The sequence below is a fragment of the Vicia villosa genome, unplaced genomic scaffold (genome assembly GCF_029867415.1).
Source record: "Vicia villosa cultivar HV-30 ecotype Madison, WI unplaced genomic scaffold, Vvil1.0 ctg.000189F_1_1, whole genome shotgun sequence".
Taxonomy (NCBI): Eukaryota; Viridiplantae; Streptophyta; class Magnoliopsida; order Fabales; family Fabaceae; genus Vicia; species Vicia villosa.
In genome coordinates this window covers 751,787-774,436 of record NW_026705059.1, presented here as the reverse complement: position 1 = coordinate 774,436, position 22,650 = coordinate 751,787, and the positions used below count along the sequence as shown (strand labels likewise).

The 22,650-nt window shown below is 33.1% G+C and overlaps 1 protein-coding gene across 5 annotated transcripts; it reads left to right on the top strand.

Moving 5' to 3' along the window:
• Nucleotides 1–1,675: 1,675 nt before the first annotated feature.
• LOC131625149 (BTB/POZ domain-containing protein At1g04390-like) lies at nucleotides 1,676–10,503 on the top strand. 5 transcript variants are annotated; one of them, XM_058896046.1, is made up of 9 exons: nucleotides 1,676–1,941; nucleotides 2,054–2,192; nucleotides 3,325–3,826; nucleotides 3,942–4,075; nucleotides 4,156–4,604; nucleotides 4,789–5,925; nucleotides 6,366–6,518; nucleotides 7,063–7,548; nucleotides 9,862–10,503. In XM_058896046.1, exons 1-8 carry the CDS (start codon nucleotides 1,829–1,831, stop codon nucleotides 7,505–7,507), a joined length of 3,072 nt encoding a protein of 1,023 aa, XP_058752029.1. In that variant the 5' UTR covers nucleotides 1,676–1,828; the 3' UTR covers nucleotides 7,508–7,548; nucleotides 9,862–10,503. The 5 variants fall into 5 exon arrangements, with proteins under 5 accessions (XP_058752029.1, XP_058752030.1, XP_058752028.1 ...); XM_058896047.1 differs by lacking the exon at nucleotides 9,862–10,503 and adding an exon at nucleotides 9,005–9,819; XM_058896045.1 differs by lacking the exon at nucleotides 9,862–10,503 and having other exon boundaries at nucleotides 7,063–7,852.
• The last annotated feature ends 12,147 nt before the right edge of the window (nucleotides 10,504–22,650 follow it).

Sequence of the window (22,650 nt, the reverse complement as noted above, 5' to 3'; positions counted from 1 at the left end):
GAGTGATTGGTTTTTAGAATGATGAAAATACATTTATGCTATTCTTGTTGAGTATGATGATTGAGGCAAATACGTGTATGTTTTGTGTATGATGATTATGGAGTTGTAATTGAATAATGTTAATATATATGAACATACTTGAATGATGATGATGATGTTGATGATTGATGATGATGATAGTAGAAGTATGTTATATATGTTGCATTCATTCATGTTCATTGATGATACTGTATCCATAAGGGTGTGTTGGATCAGTGAAGGGCATGATTCCCATCGTGTGGAAACTGTGCTGGCAGGGCCGTATCTTGGACGATGTTGGATCGGTCATGGGTTATCCCCATTCGATGATGATTGGTACCACATGCATAGTGTCAGTTCATTCATGTGCATAATTTATAACATGATTGGATGTATTCCAGTGTTGTAAATGTTGAATGATGTGTTTGATTGTTGGTTAACTTGTTTTGAATAGCTGTTTATGAAACAATTGGGTGAATGATGCAACTATGACGTGTTATTGCTTTATAACCTTATAACATTTGTTAATTATGATGAGGCTCACCCTTACATGTTGTCATTTTCAGATTGAGGATAGCGGCTGTTCGACTCGGTGAGGATTAGCTCATGAGTCAGTGTTAGTTAGCGTCAGGTGTCATGCTCTGGTAGTTGTAACACTGGGAACGTTTGTTTGGAGTTTTGATTGTAACTCTGTATTTTAAATTGTTTTGGTTGAAGTCTGATACATTAGCGACATAATGTTGACTTGATGAAGTATTTCCGCTGCGTAGAACATGAATTTGATTAATGAGTTATGATTTTCAGGTGTTTTCAGTAATGCATGACTTATACTGACGTGTGTTTTCATTAATTATGAATTGTGATGCCTCTCTACGTGTTACTCTGATTTTAAAAATATAGTTATTTGCCGCGGGTTATTAGAGGGGTGTTACATAATGTGTGTGTTCTCAAGGCCAACGACTTCCACTCTCCACATCTCTAGTCACAAAGTAAAGATATGTTCGCAGCCATCACATGGCCCGTGATGGCGGTCAAAAGTGTCAGCCTTAATTCTCCTTCACAATCTTAACATCATGAATGTGAAAACTATGTTTTTAAAAATAATGTAATTTTAGCTATGTTTTAATATTCTATAATAAATATTTATATAATAGAATGTGAAAACTAGTTTTTTAATTTATAAAAATAAGTATTAGAAAACCTCTAATATTTACTTACAAGATTATAAAAATTATTTGATAAGAAAATTTATTTTAAAAATTAAAACAAACCACTTTATGTTTGACGTAGTCAGGTTAATATTTTTTCATACGTTAAAAAAAATTACGGGTTTAAAATAAACTTTAAAAAAGAATAGATTAAATAATATTAAAGTGTCAAAATTTAATTTGACACCAAATCTCAATTATTAAAAAAATTAATCAAACGGTCTTATTAATAACCTATAAATAAATTATACATATTTTATTATTATTTTATTTCTTTTAATATAATGTTTGATTTTTTTAGCGAATTTGGTATTAATAAAATTTTGACATCTTAATCTTAATGTGATTTGAACATATCCTTTAAATAAAACTAATTTTTAGAATTTATTAAAAGAAAAATGTATAATAGTATTTTTCTCTAAGATAAACAAAAGGGGTTCAAGGTTCAAACCAAAATTCGCGACAATCACCATTTCTGTTTTGACTTCATATCTGGCAAAAAAAAAAAAAAAAAATTGTGGCGGTGTTCAAACCATATAGAGAGTTGAACTTGAATTGAGCTTAGCTCCTCCACAATTTCACATACGAATTTCTTCATAATCATGATTCATTCAACTACGAAATCATCAAAAGAGAAAGAAAACGATCGCGGCATCAGTTCGCACGTCCTCACCCTCCATCGCCGTCTTCTCCACGCCTTAAACCTGGGAACCAGGTCAATTTCCCCTTTTCGATTTCACATTTCCAAAACCTTTCATACTTATCTTGTTTGAATTCTATTGTTTGTTCATTCATGTATTTGTTACTAATTTGTAAAAAGTTGACAGATACTTTGATGACAAGACAAATAGATGGAAGTGGCAGTGTGTTAACATTGAAGTGCAGAAAAATGTACTCCGGTCAATTTCTGCGTTTCTTGATTCTATTGCAGGTGATGCACGTGTCATACGGCATTCCATCGTTAAGGTGCATTTTCTACTTCTTTATAGTAATAGGAAATCTCTACACTACTTGTATTAGCGACTTAATAGATTTATTGATACATGTTTTGTTTGGATTGATGGAATATGATAGAATGCAATGGAATTGAGTGTAATGAGATTATGTTTGATTTGTTTGGATTGATTAAAAGAGGATGGAATGGAGTGGAACGTGACAATTGACAAAATGCATTTCATCTCATTCTATTGGTTATCTTCGTTTTTTATATGCTCAAAAATAGGCGGAATAACATTTTTGTTTCATTCCATCATGAAATGTCCAAACAATAGAGTGACGTTTTTATCATGTTCCGTTCCATTTCGTTCTGTTCCACTGCTCTATCCGTTTGCTTTAAAATATGCAAACATAGACTCCTAAAAAGCAAATGACTATTTTAGTTAGCATACCATTAATATACACTCCCACGTCACTTTTAGAAGGAGTATGTTAGTACCAACATATGGTTGATTTGAATGGGAAGAGACTCGGACACCTTAAGTAGATGAAGATTAGTGTTAGGGACAGACTATACAACGTTAAAGTTAGAGTATATGAAGATAATTAGGATTGATGGTGATAAGTAATTATGCACACTTTATTGATAGATGGCAGTTATTAACTCCAATAGGGCAGTTATGGAAGTTACAACTGTTACAAACTGTCACACAAATATAAAAACTGACATAAATAACCAACCACTCCTCTAGGAATTAGAGAGCCGAGTCTCTCCCAAACCACACCAAGTGACTACCGGATATCCCTTATTTGTCATCCTTATTCTATTTAAATACAATATATACTACTAATTACAATTTTGCCTAATTTAATTTGGGCTTGCGTCTGACATATACGTGTCTAATTGGTGGCCTACTAACAATCAATCTTCGTTAAACGGCTGTAAATACCTTGTACCATAACTTGGTTAACAAAAAGAGTATGTTATTAAGCTACAGTTATGGATAGTGTAGCATCTTCTATTTTCGAAAAAAGTGGGAGTAATCAGCAATCACACATGTACATAGAGGGAGGGAGAAGGGGACATTATAGATGAATTGGCCTTCTTGGCTGATGTATGCTATTATTTAATGAAATTGAAATACGTGCTTTACTTCATCAGGAATCTGCTGCTGATATTTTGGGAGCATTGTTATGGATTCTTCAATGCAAAAGTGAGCCCTTGTTAAGCATGGCATCAAATGTGGCTGTGAAGTTAGTTAGTGTTTTACCGAGCCAACAGTTGCAATTGCGATTGTTGGATCTTGTCTATTGTCTATCATCCTTGCTATCTTCACATCAAGTAGAAGTTGCAATACCTTCTGCTACTGCTTTGAATTTGGTAATCTCAAATCTGAGTGCTACGAGTGAGAAGGCTGTTATTGAAGCACTGAAAGAAACAGAGGTTTCCGTTTGTATTGTTCAAAATATTAAAGACTGTGATGGGAAGAAAGTTGAATATTTTCTGGAGATGGCTTCACTTTTGAGTACAGTACTGTTGAGGTGGTCTTCATCTAGGTTCCCTGTTTGTAATGATGTTGAACTTATGAAAGTTTTAGCAAACATGCATATAAAGACAGATAGTTCCATTAAACTTGTTCTTCTAAAGCTGTACACATCTTTAGGTATTAAAGTACACCCCTCTCTTACCTTACACTCAAGAAAACAAAAAATATTTCCTTGTTATCCTCCTTATATTGTCAAGTATATAGATCAACTGATTAATATTTTTGTTACCAGCTTTATGTGATTCTGTAGTGCAAAAACTCATCGAGGGTGGAAAAGTATTTCTACAAATGATTGTGCAGGCGATGGGAAAATCAAACCCTCATGATGTTCGGATAGAGGGGTTTCGGCTTGCTCAATGTCTATTGGTAAGAGTTAATGTTTTATATGATGAACATTGGAATATAGATAGCATTGTACTTAACATACATTACTTTTTCCTACTTAGAGATCCCAAGAAAATTGTTTAAAAGTGATGGATTTGTGTGGTGAAGCCCTTGTTGATGCCATAATTTGTGGGATGAGAGAGACAGGTCCGTCTTCCAAAAAAATTGAGAACAACTATGGTTCTGTATTAGTGGAAGCATGTAAGCTGGCTCTAATTACTCGTTGGGCTGGCGATCATCATATCAGGTTTTGGAAACAAGGAATTGATAAAGTCCTCCTTAGTCTTCTGATTGAAAATATTCACGATCAATCAACTGAACTTGTGTTGTCATTGGAAAAACAAATATCCATGGTGAAAGAGGGACTGAAAGTCAATTATCACGTTGCTGTGAGGAGTTACGTGTGGAACATTCTTGGGTGGCTTGTAATTCATTGTTCAGAAAATTCAAACCCTTACAGTTATACCCATGAGAGTGAACTCCACATCAACTTACTTATTATGTGTGCATGGTAAGTTGTTTTTCTTCCATTATCATTTTTTTATGACTTCAAATGTATGTATATATTGGTACTATAGTGTATTCTATGGTATAGTTTCTTACTACCACTGATTATATTTCTAAAATTTCATAGCTGAACATTTATTACACCTTCATGGCATTGATGCTGGGCAAATTTCTCCTTTTTTCTGCAGCTTCACTTTTGTGGATGCAATTCAAAAATGGTGCCGGATATGTCAAAATGACGTTGATGATAATTTTCAAAGTGAACCAGTATCAAGGGCTGTTCTAATGATGATTTATTCTCCATGTAATTATATTTCTTCACATGCTAGATTTGTATTATCTGATATACTAAAGGTCAAAGGCGATCCATGCTTGAAAAATTCACTACATACCATAGATTATTTATCATCTTTGAAAAGCTATAGTTCATTTGATAAACTTCAACTTATTATTAACTTAATTGGGTTAACTTGTCTTACAAGTTTACCACAGTATCAAAGATGTATCATAGAAAGCAGAGGGATAAAGGCTGTTGTTCTTCTTGTCCAACGATGCTTAAGTAATGATGTTCATATGGAAAGGTCTGAAGTTGCTCCTCATTTGCATACTGTATTCCATAAAAGGTCTTGTTGCTGGACTGGTAAAGGAGGCTGGGAAGGTTCCAATATCCTTTTATTTTATGGTCTGTGGGGCATAGCTGAATTTCTTCATCAGTGTTGCCTTTTACCAGACAATCCTCAGCAATTTACTAGAGAGGTGACAAACATTAACACTGAATTAGTTAACAAACTTCATGATATCTGTAGTAGCACCTCTTTCAGTCCTGGAGTGAAATGGTATGTTTCTTATATTCTAAGTTATTTTGGATTTTATGGTTTCCCAAATGAATTTTCCAAAAGGATCGGGAAATCTCTTAATAAGGAAGAATATGCAGATTTGCGACTCATTGTAGCAAATGGGGATTCTGTGAGTGTTCATGGTGTTATTCTTGCTGTTCGATGTCCATCACTTCTACCTTCTCAAGTGTTATCTAGTAGTAAGAGTTCTAAAGAAATAACAGATTGTTTTGTTAGAGAGACCGTGAGAGAAGTTCGCTATTCTTCTCATGTTGATTATGAAGCGTTGTTGTTATTGTTGGAATATGTGTATTTGGGACACTTGCATGCAGCAGAAGAAGAAACTGTAAAGAAGCTCAAAGTTCTTGCTAAGCGTTGCAATCTACAACCTCTCTTGCAACTGCTTTGTAGACAATCTCCAAAGTGGGACGCACCTTTCCCCATCTTTAATCTTACTTCATCTCCTGATTCAGCTGGAAGTTATTTTTTGTATGGTTTGCTTCTTGACCAGATTCTTCTAGATATGTAGAGGTTGCATGTGATTCATGACTTTTATGTTTTCTTGTCTGCCCATGTCTATATCTATATTTATTTCCTTTCATATACACTTGAGTAGCTTCCTTGATATTTTACTAGGTTCATTCCGCATTTTTCAAAGAGTTACTTTTCTGAAAGGACTATTAACTGGGAAACTGTTGCTGCGATTTGCTACCTAATGCCACTGTACTACACAGTTTATAGCAAAACAACTGTTGGTTAGATTTAAATCCATATTGATTGGAGTTTCTATATTTATAGAAATTTATCGGCTTGTCATTTTGGGAGAGTAAAAGATTCTTACACAGTGAAAAATGTTAACAGTGATTGTTGCTAACTTTTGTTAAGTAGTTTGGGAGAGAAATTCTGATTTTGTTCATTTCTGTTTTCAGTGATGTCATAATGGAAGCTAAATCGAATGAGTTTGTTGGATGTACATGTAATTTATGTCCTCACCCAGTACGGCATTTGCATGCTCACAAAGTTATATTGCAGTCTGGCTGTGACTATTTACAGGGTTTGTTCAGATCAGGAATGCAAGAGAGGTGATTATTGATTTAGACAATTGATAGTTTTATGTAATTTACAGTTTTTCTGGTATACAAATGATGAAGATGACACCTAGAAGTTCAAATTAAAAGCTTTGTGTATTATTGAAGCTGGAGCACATGAAAATTGAGAAACATGGTCAAAAAGAAGACATGCATGTGTGTTTAGATCTTATACTGCCCAATGTCTGTGCAACATGTTATGTGTGGTTGAATTATGACTAAGGTCCGAGATTCAAATATACTCTTTACAGGCATATTCTGATAAAGTATTGTTTCAAAACTCTTTAGTCCATGTTCTCGAGTCTTAAATTTCAAACTTAATGGTTAAAAGGACCTGGAACCATGAAATGTTAACTGTATTTCAACGCTAGATTTTTTTTAGGACATCCTTGAAACTTTGAAGCAAGGATTTTCCATTTTTCATAAGAAGTTGTCCATCATTTTATTCTTTGTTTGCTTTAAATGTTGAGGCCCTTTGCATTTTGATCTATATCTGTTTCCTTTGAGGGTCTGCCTTAGATGTTATTTACTTTTGCAGTCATTCACAAGTCATAAAGGTTGATATTAGCTGGGAAGCATTGGTTAAACTAGTACATTGGTTTTACTCTGATGAGCTGCCGAATCCTCCTTCTGGTTGTTTGTGGGTTAACATGGATGATCAAGAAAAGCTATTCCATTTGCAGCAATATGTGGAGCTTTGTTGGCTTGGTGAGTTCTGGATTTTGGAAAGTATTCAGGAAGCCTGCTGGAATGCGATTATGTCTTGTCTTGGTTCTTCTAAGCAGTTGTCCATTAAAATAATTAAAATGGCTTATAACCTCTCTTTGTGGAAGTTGGTTGACATTGCCGCAAACCTCATGGCTCCTTCATATAGGCAATTACGGGATTCTGGTGAACTTGAAGAATTTGATGAAGCACTAGTTCACTTCATTTATTCTGCTTCTATTGAACTTAACCATGAAGGTGAAAAACGCTTTAGGTGATGTAATACCCTTCAAGATGAAGCACAGTGCAGGAGATTCAGGTGTGTTGTAAAATTTTGTAGGAGCTGCACATTTTTTTCGTCATGTTAGTTATGCAGATATTTCTAAATTATTTTTTTAGTTTGAAAGTTTAAAGTAGACCTAGAGTATGAAGTGTTTCAAAGCAACCCTTGTTAGGTAACTGTTACAGTTAGTTAAGAGTTATAATGTTGTAGTTCTGCAAAGTCCTGTCAGTTGCCTGCAAGATAAGCTTGGGTTCATGTATAGATACTGTTGTAAACTCAAATCATTATAGAATGAAAAACAATTTTTGAAATGAAACTTATGCTTTGTTGATTATTAGAATGGAGAAGTTTATTTTTCTTGTTTTAAGTAAAAGAAAAAGTATATTTTTCTTGTGCATGAAGTTATGGGTTTCCCAAAAACCTTGAGTGACCACACTCGGCGTCCATCCTGCAATGATAGTAGACACAATCAGAAAAGCACAACTGTTCTCATAAATAGTTGTACTTGAAAGTGTGCCTTTGATATATCTAAATAAATGACATTAAAATCATTGAATAATTGACTGGCACTAATTAAATGCACTTTAACAACTTGATGTACCTTGACAATGTGGTGTAAGATCCATTCTATTCTAGTCACGTGGCTCAAGAACTATTTCTTTTTTCTTTTTTGCTTAAGAGATTTTACACCTAAATTGACTGATAGTCGTCTCTTAGGTTAGACCAATGATACTGAGATTGATGAACCTTTTCCTCACATAAAGGACATCAATCCACTTATTTTTTTTCTTTGATAAAATTGTCTTTATCTGTCATGGGGAACCTCTTATAATAAATTATGGACTACATACTCAATATTGCTGCTGCAATTCTGTCATGGGGAACCTCTTATAATAAATTATGGACTACATACTCAATATTGCTGCTGCAATTCAATAACAGAAAGCATGTAAATCTCTTATTTTAGACATACAAAATATAAGATACGATTTTACTAATTTGTCAAAAAAAATAGAGATGCAATTACTAGCCTATGTATATATCAAATCGGATATGTGGATGTCAATGCGGCAGCCTATTGAGATATTATATGGCACTTCATTTCATCCTAACAATTCGTACTCTGTTTGAATTTAAGAGTTTTAGGTAAAAGAATGAGAGAAATTATAAGAGGATATTAATAACTTGATACAGAAGACAAGATTGAATACTAAACTCTATATGTATAACATAGACTAATAATCCTAAATAAATGGAGGTTTCAAATTGAGTCTATGTAAATTTTGGGTTAAATGATGTAATGTGTGGTCTTTTAGAGCGTTCATCCAATTATACAAAGATCGTTTGTTTCTTTATTTATATTTATTTTGTTAGAGCTTGACTTGATTCTATATAATTATACATATAATTAACTTTTTTGGGCTCGCTATTTAAGATCGTAGAAAAACAAATAAGTTCACTAGTTTTACGATTCTTAGTCTGAACTTCACAGGAGAAGTGATAGGCCTATGAAGTTTGTGTATAGAAGGAGGGGTAAAAAAGGGAATGAGGAGCTGGTGGGGACAGAGAGAATAACTAACTGCACACGTGGCAGTCAAGGAGTGGATGGAAGCGTGGGAATGAGGGAAGGAGAGTTGTTTAAAGGAGGAGGTCACGCATGATGCAAGGGGGGATTGGATTGGAGTGGTAGCAGGACTGGGAGTGAGAACCTTCCTCACACCAGTAGTGGTATTTCATCTTGGGAGTATTGTTTTCATATTTCTTGTAATTGTCCTTACTGCAATGAGTGATTACTCCATCCATTGTCTTAATATTCTATAGCTATTGTAAGAAGTTGATACTCAACATTCTGATATATATAACAGTACTTCAATCTAAGAGTCTATTAAGAAGAAACACCAGCTCTTGTTACAGGTTCCTCTCTTCCTCTCTACTTACAATTTTATTGATGTAGATGACAGAGTGTCTATTTGCTTTTTTTCTTATGCCCTCTTATTTTTCCCAAGATTATAATTGGTATAACAGGATCTTAGTCTTAAATACTCCTTCTAGTCTCAAATACAAACAAAAAAAGTATTCATATTTGGTAGTCTTAAACTTTACTACTTTTACTTTTTTTGAATGATGCATTCCTAAAATACCTCTCATTTAATGGAAATTCACCTTTTTTGAGATTAAGAAAACTAACTGCACTTGAATAAAAGATAACTTCAAAATCCGGTTTTGTGAGGTTATGTCAGACTTTTAATCCAAATTCTAAGAGATATGTTATTTGTATATGAAATGCTTCTCTATTATTATTCAAAAATCCAGTACTAATTCATTGTTAATCAGTTAACATGTTGACAGATTCTTAATATTGGGTATGGCTACATTGTTGATATGGACAGACATACTGATCTGGAAAATTTTCAGAATATCGGAAATTATCTAGTTGAGATCTAGGCGATAACTGATCCGGTTTACTGTTGATTCATGGAAGAAAAATCCTGTTAATGTTACTCTTTGGAAGGTATAATATATTAGTTTTAGAAATGATAATTAAGTTCTATTAAATATGTTGACCACGTTTATATTTCCAACTGATAATTATAAAATGCTTTAAAATCTTAATTTGTACATATTTACTATGGATTATCAATGCTGTTCTGTGGTCTGCAAAGCCAGAAGAGCCATTTTGGGAGGGTCTGGAAGACCTTGATATTGAATGCAGTGTTATAAAATTGCAGCTTATAGGAAATGTTTAAGATAGATAAGAGTAACTCAGCATAGTAGTATCAGAATAAGTAGTTTGTAAGATTCCTTTCTTCTATTTCATTTTTGACTATTGCAGTTATTTTGTTGAAGTTCTGCATTCTGCTATTACTTTGTAAGGATTGTGAGGATCTTGGTAGAAGATCTATAGATTTAAGAAATTTAGTGTCTTTAAATATCATTTGCATGTAATAGATGTAGATATTGAAGATATAAACCTAGTATCTCTTTAAAGAATATCATATGCACTATATTTATCTTCTTTTCTTTTTAAAATTTTGCATTACACATTATATCAGAGGAATTCGAAAACAATGTAGCCTTCTAGTCTTGTGTTTTGAGTTCACACCTTAATTAACAAAGTTTAGCATTGTCATGTTAAAAATAAGTGTGGATTTTATCCCAGAGTTGCCATGAGTTTTTTGCAACCTATGACATGTCTCAACATTTGCTTTTCAAAAAATAATAATAGTAATAAAGAAAAGAAAAAACATGTCTCGACATCTCCTTGGAGATTGTTGATTGAAGCCAGATAAGTAGGAGTTGATTCTGTTGCTCCCAGACTTCAAATTCTTTTGAAATGGAATTGGATTTAGAATTTACAATTGCTGCATATTTAGAACTTAGAAGGAAATTTTGAATTTATCAGATAATAATGAAGTTTGGGAACTTAATGAAGTTTGGGAACTTTGAAGACTGATTCAACTTGTTGAATCTAGATGAGATGATTTTCTGCATTGAGTTTTTTCGAAATTGCAGAAAACAAAGAACGCAAAGATGCAGAAGAGTGTGAGCAGAGTTATTAATATCTGATAGCGGAGCGAAGCGGCCAACCCCAAAAATGGGATAGCGGATGATAGTGGATAGCAGGATATCTTTTGTTGACTTTTTAAAATTGACTATTTTTACACTAAATATATGAATATTTATATAAATTACACAACTCCATAAAATTTTTATAAAAATCTAATTAATAAAATAATAATGAATTAAAGTGATATATGTTATTATTATTTTTATTATTAATGTTATTATTTACAGTTGTATGTGACTTGACAATATTCAATATGTATGTAGCTAGACATAGTTGTTGTGCCTATTCACTAGAGTAATTTACTAGAAGGATATATTTTGACAATATTCCTTCTATTAAAGTGTCTATTTAGCTTTTTTACAGTTGTACATAGCTGTTGTGAATAATTTAATTACTTTTCAAAATCGTTAATGCACAGAAGAAAAAAAATCGTTACAGTTGTATGTAGCTTTTATCCTTTACCTCTTCGTCTTTTTTCTTTTTCGGAAACTGTTACTGTATATCTTCTCCTCTTTCTTATCAAAATTGTTAAGGTGTAGAAGAAGAAAAAATAAAAATCGGAAACCGCTCATCCAGGATTGACCCGCGACCCACGGCTCGATAAAGTGGGAAAAGTACTCGGGGTAGCGGCCATAGCAGTTGCAATTAACAACTCTGAGTGTGAGGGACGGCGCTTGTAGCTTGCATTGCAGTGGCCGACGTTGTGATCACCAAATCAGAGATCGGAGTTGTTTGGCGGTGCGACCAGATCACTACGAAGCTTCATGGATACATGTTAAAATCTCCTGGTATCTCTGGAAAAACTCTGAATTATATTGATTGATTGGAATTACATTACATTATATCATATCTATTTATAGATCTAATCGATGATATGCTATAGTAGGTAAGGCAATGTTTATAGATCTAATAGGTGTCTTGCTATTGCAGGTAAGACAATGTTTCAAAAATCAAACAAAATATAGTTGGTTGAACCGATGGAATTGTGAATCGGGGTCCAGTCAAGTTCAGTCTAACATCTAGGTTAACTATACATCATAGGAGTGTTAAAGAGTCTCATATTATAAAGAATATGGTCTCAATATATTCATAAGAGGGGGGAAATTTTCACCTTAGAAACCAGTTTTGTACGGATGAGTTAGACTCAATCTACACATCATAAGATGGTATCAAAACTTATCCAAGATCTATTGGGCCACCTGCTATCAGGTTTCTGCTATTGGACCACCCACCATTTATATCCACGCTCCAGACGTCCAATCCTGAGCGTGAGAAGGTGTGTTGAAAAGTCCCACATTAAAAAAGTTATGGTCTCAATATATATTTATAAGTGGGGGCAATCCTCACCCTACAAGTTGGTTTCGTAAGAATGAGTTAGGCTCAACACATACATTCTAAAAGGAGAGAACTAGTTTAGACGCGTGTTAAATGGTATCTTAATGAGAAGGTCTCAAAAATGAATTGGAAGTGGAATGTCAATTATTTGTCATATATACAGTTGGAGAATTTGATAAAAATATGAGGGTTATAAGTATATAAAGTGTATGTGGTGCTCAAATCTTAGGTTTAGTTTTCCTCGTGGTCTTAGACCTCTAATTAATGATGTCGATGTTTTTCAATTTTCTGAAGATGTGAATGGGCATGAGTTAGTATATTTATATGTGGAGCATACTATTGATAATCCGGAATGGGCATGAGTTAGTAGATTTATTTGTGGAGCATACTATTGACAATCCTAAAGTAGTAGATGAAACTGAGTTAGAACATGTAATGGAAGTCTTAATGGTGATGATTATGATAATGATGTACAATGCACTAGTTATAAGAGTGTTAATGTTCATGGTGATGATGTACAACTAGGAAAATGTTGGAATCGAAAATTGAAAACACATTAATTTTATTGCTACTAACAACCTTTAAATACAAGAAATTATTAAACATAAATTAATAAAAATAAAACTATCCTTAAATTTGTAATTTGCCAATATATATTTGTAACAATCCACTACCACCTATAATTCTTATAATTAATCTCATAACAGTTATAACCATTGGAATGCTACAATAAATTCTAATAATAGGTATTGATCCATATTTTCCACACTCTTCGGATTGACATCAAGTTTCCTTCTCAAGTTTTCAAACTTTCCTTTTGAAAGAGCCTTTGTAAAGACGCATGTCAATTGATCTTTTGTGCTTAGTCTTTCCATGAAAGACTTAATTGTTACAGATTGCAATTGCTGCTTGATTATCTACAAACACCTTCGTTGATTCTGCTTGCGCCATTTGTAGATTAACTAGAATTTTTCTTAGCCACAAATATTAATTAACTGTTGCACCAATAGAAATGAATTCTACTTCAGAAGTTGACTATGCCATAATATCTTATTTCTTAGAAGACCAAAAAAACATTCAGGAACCAAATGTAAAACAATAGTCTGATGTGCTTTTCATATCATCTAATGATGCTCCCCAATCATAGTTAGAAAATTCATGAAAATTAAATTCTTGATTGGAATTGAACCATACACCATAATCAAGAGTTGCTTTGATATATCTGAGCACACATTTAGCAGCTTAAAGAAGCATTTCTTTTGCACAAGTTTGAATCTTGAGAGAATACTCATAAACATGCAGAATATCAAGTCTTGTTGATGTAAGGTACATAAGGCAGCCAATAAAACTTCTAGAATTAGTCTCATCAACTTTTTCTGCACCATCTTCTTTGCATGACTTCAATTTGCGAACCATTGGAGCATCCACATGTTTACATCTCTTCATCTGAAACTTCTCCGAAATTTCTTTTGCATATTTCTTTTTGCCGATAACAATTCACTTTTCATTTTTTTTTACTTCCATTTCCAGAAATAAAGTCATTTCTCCATAGCTGGCCATTTTAAGGACCTTCATCATATTATTTTTAAACTCCTCATTAAATACAATATTGCTTCTTGTAAGTAAAAGATCATCAATATACAGAGAAACAATTAAAATATTAGAGTTCAAACACTTCACATAAATAGTTGACTCACTAAAACTCTTTGTAAAGCCAATGATCCTCAAGTACTAATCAACCTTACTATACTAGAGCCTTGGAGCTTGCTTCAAATCATACAATACTTTTTTTAGCGAATAAACTTTATCTTTCTATCCTTTAACAATAAATCTTTCTGGTTGGCCAACATTAAAGCTGCATGTCTCTAATATATTTGACCATGAGTTCATCTGGAATCATTTCCCTTTGTTGTTGGTTTTTAGGTGTTTTAGACTCATTATCATTTATCTCTTTTTGATCTTGCCAAGGGGGGAGAAGTTGTAATGTGAGTCTAGATTTGTGTTATGCGTTTATATTATTGTGTGCATGTGCAAGGTTTCCGGTTTATTTGATTTGGCTCAAAGTCTACTCAATTCCAAGTGAAAGCTTGCCAAGCATAAAAAAGGAGGAGATTGAATTTGCATATCTCTAATATATTCAGGGGAGAACCCTAATACAGTTTTGTTGTTAGTCTCCTAAGTTCTTTTTCGTTTATCATTGTTTATTGTGTCTCCTTCACAATTACATATCATTCATTTTAGCATGCATATATTTGTATTTAAGTATGATCATTATGCTTTTAATCAATTTCTTGAGTTAATGGAATAAGAATCATATTGGAGGTTGATTCAAGTTATGTGGGAAGTGAAATCTCAAACTATTTTAAAAATTTTGAAAAAATGAGATTTATTGTGTGTGATTCGAGTCACTCACAACCTATGACTCGAATCAAATCAAACAGAGGATAACATGAAAATTCGAGTGTCTGTGACTTGAATCATAATTTACACATGATTCGAATCATGCAACATTGTGACTTCAATCACAATTTGCATATGATTCGAATCACGCATCTCTTGTTAGCCATGCCTCATTTAATTTAAATCACACATCCTACATGACTTGATTTACAAGCTATTTAACTTTTTCTTGTTTGGTTCTCACCAATTTGACTCAAATCAAGCATAGTACATGACTCGAATCATGTACCTTCTTGACTTGAATCACATATACAACATGGCTCGAATCATAGTAAATTAGTCACTTTTCTATATGTTGATCTTGTTCCACTCTACTTGCTCATTTCACTTAAATTAGAAATGCTCTTGGCTCGAATCTAACAACCATTTTCACCAATTTTATGCATAATCTCCTGCACATAAATTCTTTTGTCATCCCTTTTTCATCAAGCAATCTCATAACCAAAATTGTGATTTTGTGAAAATTAACAACCTCCATATTTTGAAAACTAAAAAATCACTTGCAAACAGAATTTATTTCATCTTCAACCTCTAGTTTGATTTGAGATCTTGATTATGAAGATTTGTGATTGTTAAAGGAGACGTGTCTTGAAACTAACATTTATTGAAGGTTTTGTGAAGATTTTTAGGAAGCTTGCAAGATTGTGGTTTTTCAACTGGTAGTGACAAATTCTAGTGAAAAGAAGGAGATTATTCTCTCGAAGTTTACCTTGATAGTGTTGTGTGGAAGCCTACAAACATGGCAGGAGTTATTCTCAATCTTCGGACAGTTCATCGCTCAATAAATCGATGGGATAAAGGATGATTTTCACATACAAAGACTTGAAGCATATTGGTGAAGCTGGAAGATTCAAGAAGTGAAAATTGAGTATAGATTTCGCCGGGGGTTCTGCATCTAAGTTGTATACAAGTCAAGATCCAAATAGGAGATATATTTTTATTAGTATTATTATAGATTAGTGATTGTATGAACTCATGTAATATTTTTCAAAACATATTGAAAGATCTACTTTCAATGGGAAACCATTGGAGAGCGGGGTAGGATCCTGTGAGGACGATAGAGCTGAAACACCATACATCCCAGTGTATTCCCTCTCTCTCTCTCTCTCTCACTCTTACTCTCTCGTATTTTAATTTTCGTAGGTTATTGAATGTTTAGGTAATCGTTTCTTAGTGTAGTTTATCGTTAATTCCTGTTGGTAACGATTTATTACATAAGTTTAGGTTTTGTTAGAATTGGAACCTATTTGTGTATTAGTGATGATTAAAATATACAGACTAGTGGTGTTAGAATCTTGTAGCAATTGTTGATTTGTAAATCACACATCTCGTGTAATTTACGGATTATCAATTCATTGTAGTTTGTAACTCTTTGTACATAATCTCTTATCAATCCGAGTAATATTTGTGAATTGTGTATTTGTCTTCGTGATTGATTTCCAATTAAAGAATAAGGTATCTATTTTCACTTTAAAATTTTTGCATTTGAAAAGCTCTGATATTTCTTTTTGAATAGTTGACAAATTTTTAAAAGAGTCTACTCTACCTAGACTATTTTTCTACTCCATATTCCAAACCAACAATTCCCCTTAGAGTTTGTCTTTTGATCAGGTCTAAGCGACTCAAATGTTTGAAAATATGGGTGACGATGATGATCCAAAGGGAGCGTATAATAGAGCGCCAGTTTTTTAAAGCCAAGAATTATGATTATTGGGAAGAACACAATAAAAGATGCGATAACATCACATGTTATGAGTGTGGAAAATCAGAACATTATAGAACTACTTGTCCAAGTCTTACTAAGCATCATAAAAAAAAAGGATAAGGAATTCTACAAGACAAAAGGAAAAAGCGCCAAAGGTCGTATAGCCTATGTTTAATGGCACAAAAAAAGGTGAAGACTCACATGTATACAATTCTGATCCTGGGGATGAACTTTCATATAGAGAATTGCTGGAAAGCTTTTAATGATATGTATGTAGATTCGATAAACGCTTTTAAGAAAATTTCTCTCCAAAAAGAAATAATTTTGAAACTTGAAAAGGAGATTAATGATCTTAAAGAAAGCACATACATCTCTAGTTGATAAGCGTTTAATGTTTAAGACACTTTAGTTGAAAAGGTAGAAAGAGTAAAGTGTGTTACTTGTCCAGCTTTAAAACTTGAAATTGAAAATCTCAAAAGACAATTGACTCATGATATTTCATTATCTTCTACTAGTTCTACTTCTTCAAGTGATAAAGGGATAGTTTTTAAGAAAAACTCTCGCATTGCTAGAAGAAATAGAAAAATTATTTCATCTAAAGCTATATGTCATTATTGTGGTGATAAGGATCACATTATACCTCTTTGTCATATTAGAAATGCCCAAGTTCCTAATGGTAAAATGACATGGATACCTAAGTGTTCCTTAACTAACCCTAAAGGACCCAACTAATATTGGGCATCTAGTTTTATCTATTGATATTTTGTGCGAGAGTGTCTGGGAATATTAACGGATTCTCAAGACAAGTTAAGGAATGTGTATCCAATCATATTGTTGATCGTATTGTATTCCTTTTTTGTCCAACAAGATTAGTCGTAGATCATTGTAATTGGTATTGTTATTCCTTTCTTCTCTATCTCATGTAGCTGAACTAATTTACCTTAATTATTTTCATTGCATCATGATCATTCAACTATTTTTCATTCGCATCAAAATAATGTTTTAGTTGCATTAATTTTTTTAATTCGCCTTCCATTAAAAAAAATTATGCATAAGTTGTATATTCATTTTAGTTCAAATTTATGTCGATGATATTATATTTGGCGCCAACGATGATTTTCTTTGCAAGATGATTGCTAGTATCATGTATCGAATTTGAAATGTCTCTCGTGAGAGAGCTCTCATATTTATTAGGATTGCAAATCAAGCAAGCCGAAGAATGAAATTTCATAAGTCAAATTAAGTTTTTACTTGGATCTTTTCAAGAAGTTCAATATGCAAAATTTAAAGAGCATTTCAACCCCCATGGCGTGAAACGTGTTAATTGACAAATATGAGAATGGAGTGGAGATCGAAATCACCAAATATAGAGGTATTATAGGATCCTTACTCTATTTAACAGCAAGTAGGCCAGATATTATGTTTAGTGTGTGTATGTCAGATATTAGGTGTCACCTAGGGAATCTCACTTTAAGATCAACAACAACTAAGCCTTATCCCACTAGGTGGAGTCGGTTACATGGATCAACCTTTGCCATAATATTCTGTCAAGGACTATGCTTCTATCCAAATCATTAATCTTAAGATATTTCTTAATAACTTCTCTTATAGTTTTCTGGGTTTTCCTCTTCCTCGGATTGTTTTCCTTCTCTCCATCTGGTCTACTCTCCTTACTACATTATCTACAAGTCTCCTCTCCTTACTACATAATCTACAAGTTTTCTTGCCATCATCTTCTCTACTATAGGCGCTACCCTGACACTATCTCTAATAATTTCATTTCTAATTTTATCACGTTGAGTTTTACCACACATCCACCGTAACATTCATCTCTGGTACACTTATTTTATTCTTGTGTTGTTTCTTAACTGCCCAACATTCTCTCCTGAACAAAAATTGCAGGTCTTATCGCAGTATGATAAAACTTTCCCTTCTACTTGATCAGTACTTTTGCATCACATAAAACACCTTATGCCTTTCTCCATTTCAACCATCAAGCTTGAATTTGATGGTTTACATCTCCTTCTATTTCTCCATCATTCTGTATTACAGACCCAAGATATTTAAACCTTGTGACATGAGGGATAATATGGTCTCCAACTTTCACCTCTAAGTTAGAAACACTTCTTCTTTTGTTGAACTTACATTCCATATACTTTGTCTTACTTCTGCTTAGGCGAAGATCATGTGTTTCTAAAGTTTGTCTCCAAGTTTCCAATCTCTCATTTAACTCCTCATTCGACTCTTCAAGAAGGACTGTATCATATACAAAAAGCATGCATTTCGGTGCTAGCTCTTGGATATGTTATGTGAGTACAATCAAATTAAGGTAAAAAGATAGGGGCTTAGTGTTGACCCTTGATGAAAACTAATTGTAAAGAGAAAATCGTTTGTCTCCCCACCCGTGTCCGAACACTAGTCGATACTCCTTCTTACATATTTTGGATAGCTCAAATATATACAATCCTAATCTCTTTATTATCTAGATATTTCCACAAAATCTCTCTAGGAACTATATCATACGCATTTTCCAAGTCAATAAAAATTAAGTGTGACTCTTATAAGTCCATCTAATACTGCTCCATCATACACCGTAATAGATAAACCGCTTCCTTGGTCAACCTTCTCGGTATAAAACCAAATTAATTATGGATGACTTGAGTCTCTTTTCTTAATCTTTGTTCAATCACTCTTTCCTGTAACTTCATGGTATGACCCATAAGCTTAATCACCCTATAATTTGCACAATTTTTTATATCCCCCTTGTTCTTATAGATTGGAACTAAAATATGCTTCTTCTCCATTCATCCAACATGTGTTTTGACCTGATAACTTCATTAAAGAGTTTGGTGAGCCACTCAATATCTCTATCTACAAGAATTTTCCACAAAATGGTAGGGTGGAGAAGAAGCATCAACATCTTTGAAATATAAGAATGGCTTTTCTTTTTCAATCAAAACTTCCTAAGAAATTTTGGTCCTATGTCATTTTGCATGTTCCGTTCATAATGAATAAAATCCCTAGACTTATTCTTCAAAATCATTCTCCACGTTTTATTTTGCATTATGAAATTTCTAATATTCATACACTTAAGGTTTTTGTCTCATTAACATATGCTTCTACACTTCAAATTCACATAACAAAACTTGAACCTAGGGGTAGAAAGAGTGTTTCCTTGGGGTACACGAATGGTGGGAAAGGTGTTATTTTATATATGATATTAACACTAAGAAAGTTTTCAAATCTAAAATGAGAACAATTTCATCATGAGCACATTTTTCCCTATCAAACAAATGAGAACAATCCACTTAGGAATATCATGTTAATCCATACACTATTCCTCAACCACAATCATCTTTAGATAAGTCTACGTCTATTAGCCCTAACCCTAATACTGATATCACACATGACCAAGGTCCATCCATTGATCAAACCATAGATCAACCTGATTCTAATACTAATGTCACACGTGGCATTGACTCATCCATTAATCAAACCTTAGATTAAATTGATTGTGAAAATGACAGAAACCAGACTTGTTAGAATGAAGCATGCACCAAATTATCTCTTAAATTATGTGTGCAATTTCTCATCCACTTCAACAGACGGGTCATCCTCAAGTAAACTATCTACTCTTTATCTCATTTCTTCTTTTGATTCCTTATTAAATTTGTCAAAATCTCATCGTACTTTTACCACTTACATCACATACAACACTAAACCTAAATTTTATAAAGAATCTTGCTTGTCTGATCATTTGATCAACGCCATGTCATCTGAATTTGAAGCACTTAACAATAATGGAACCTGAAGTATAGTTGATCTATCACCTCATGTGAAACCTATAAGAAGCAAGTAGGTCTACAAGGTGAAACACAAAGCTGATGGCACTATAGAAAGATACAAATTTAGGTTGACGACAAAAGATACAATCAAATTAAGGGTTTAGATTTCTTTGGCACATTTTCACCTATGGCAAAACTCACTATTGTCAGGACTCTTATTGACACTGCTGCAATTTATAACTGGTTCTTACATCAACTGGATATAAACAATGCATTCTTGCATGGAGAATTGCAAGAATTTGTGTACATGATTATTCTTGAAGGTGTTTCTTGTTACAAGTCTAACCAGGTTTGCAAACTCTTGAAGAGCCTTTACAGGTTGAAGGAAGCTAGCAGAAAAAGGTATGAGAAATTGACTACTTTACTTATTGAGCAAGGTTATACTAAGTCAACATCATATTATTCCTTATTTACTCTCAAGATCATTGATAATTTCACAGTTATTCTAATATATGTTGATGACATTATACTAAATGAAAATTCAATGAAAAATTTGATAAAATTAAGGTCATACTTAATACAAATTTCAGCATCAAGGATTTAGGATTACAAAGCATTATTATCTACTAATGAATTACTCTTATTAATGTTTCTAATGAAGGATTTAGGATTACAAAGCATTATTACCTACTACTATATTAAGCCCCCAAGTCATATATTGTGGCAACCAAAGTGCGATGTAAATTGCTTCTAACTCAATTTCCCATGAGCGAATGAAACACCTCAAAATTGATTGTCATCTTGTGTGTGATCTTGTGCGTGAAAAGGCTAAACAAAATTCGGAGCGCCTTCTTCTAATTTTATCACAAGAACATATTGTAGATTTCTTGACAGAGACTTTACCTCCATCTAAGTTAAATAATTTTGTTTCCAAATTTGACATGATTAACATTCACTATCCTCGATGGGTTGTTAAGAGTATTTTTTGAAATGGGCCGTTAATAGTATTGGTTTTAATCAAATTAAGTTAATTAAATAGTAGTTAGTTATAACTACTTCTCATACTTTTTTATTTTATAAGGTTTTCCCCCTTTTCTTATCTAAATTTCCTTGTACAAATTGGAGTTTCCCTCCATTGTATTATTCATTTGCTGTTAATAAAACTCAACTCTCCCATTGCTTCCATTAATTTTGCTATTAGCATTACTCCCAACACTCAACATATTATTAAACATTAATCATCTAACTGGCTGTCTAATTTGTGTTACAATAACATAAAATCCAACTCTCCCATTGCTTCCATTAATTTTGCTATTAGCATTACTCCCAACACTGAACATATTGTTAAACATTAATCATCTAATTGGCTGTCCAATTTGTGTCGCAAAAAATATAACTTTTTCTAAAATTATTATCTGCTATAAAAGAAACTGCACTGCACTATATCTTCTAAATATGGGAATACGGACGACGTGCGTCCAAATTCATGGAAGTGGTGGAATCATCAAACAATCGTAAAAATACAATCATGTCCCCAAATTTTGGAGAAATATCTATAAACGTACTAAAATTCAACACACTTCTAAATCAAGCCGTAAATCAATAGAAAGAATGTGTTACAAAAATATATCTCCAAAACAATATAACATTTAACAATCAAAAAAAATATGTCCAGCGATAAATCTCCCAAAACTAATGGACATTTTTGAAATTGCATAAATTGCTTTTCAGGTAAATAGGGTGGATTAAAAAATTCCCTCTAACAAACCTTTTGAAAACTACACTATAACTGCTAGAATTATGAATATTGTGCATTGTGAAATATTAACAATACAATATAGGTCCCTTGTATATTGCATGATTTGAGCCCAAAATAATACCAATAACATCAGGAAAAACTCAACAATAAACAAGTAATTTCTCTACTCATGGGAGCTTTAACACATCCTACAAATAAGAAAAACTTGCGAGAAATAGACATCCATAAATATTTTATAATACTTCACCATTTTCATTCATTAAAACCTTATTACTAGTCAAAGAAAAGAACCAATAGAGTCAAAAAAAAAAAAAACAATGAGAAAAAACTCGGGTGAGAGGAAAAAATGCAGAGCTGTTACGGAATAACAAAAGTATCCTAAGGCCATCTCCAACGCATGTAACGTACCATTCCGTCCGCCAGCTGTCCATTTTTTTTCAAACATGCAGTCCGCCACATATGCAGCAGGTGAAGTGCAATGCAACGGTCCTTTGCATTAAAATATTAATAAAAATGTAGCTTCAAG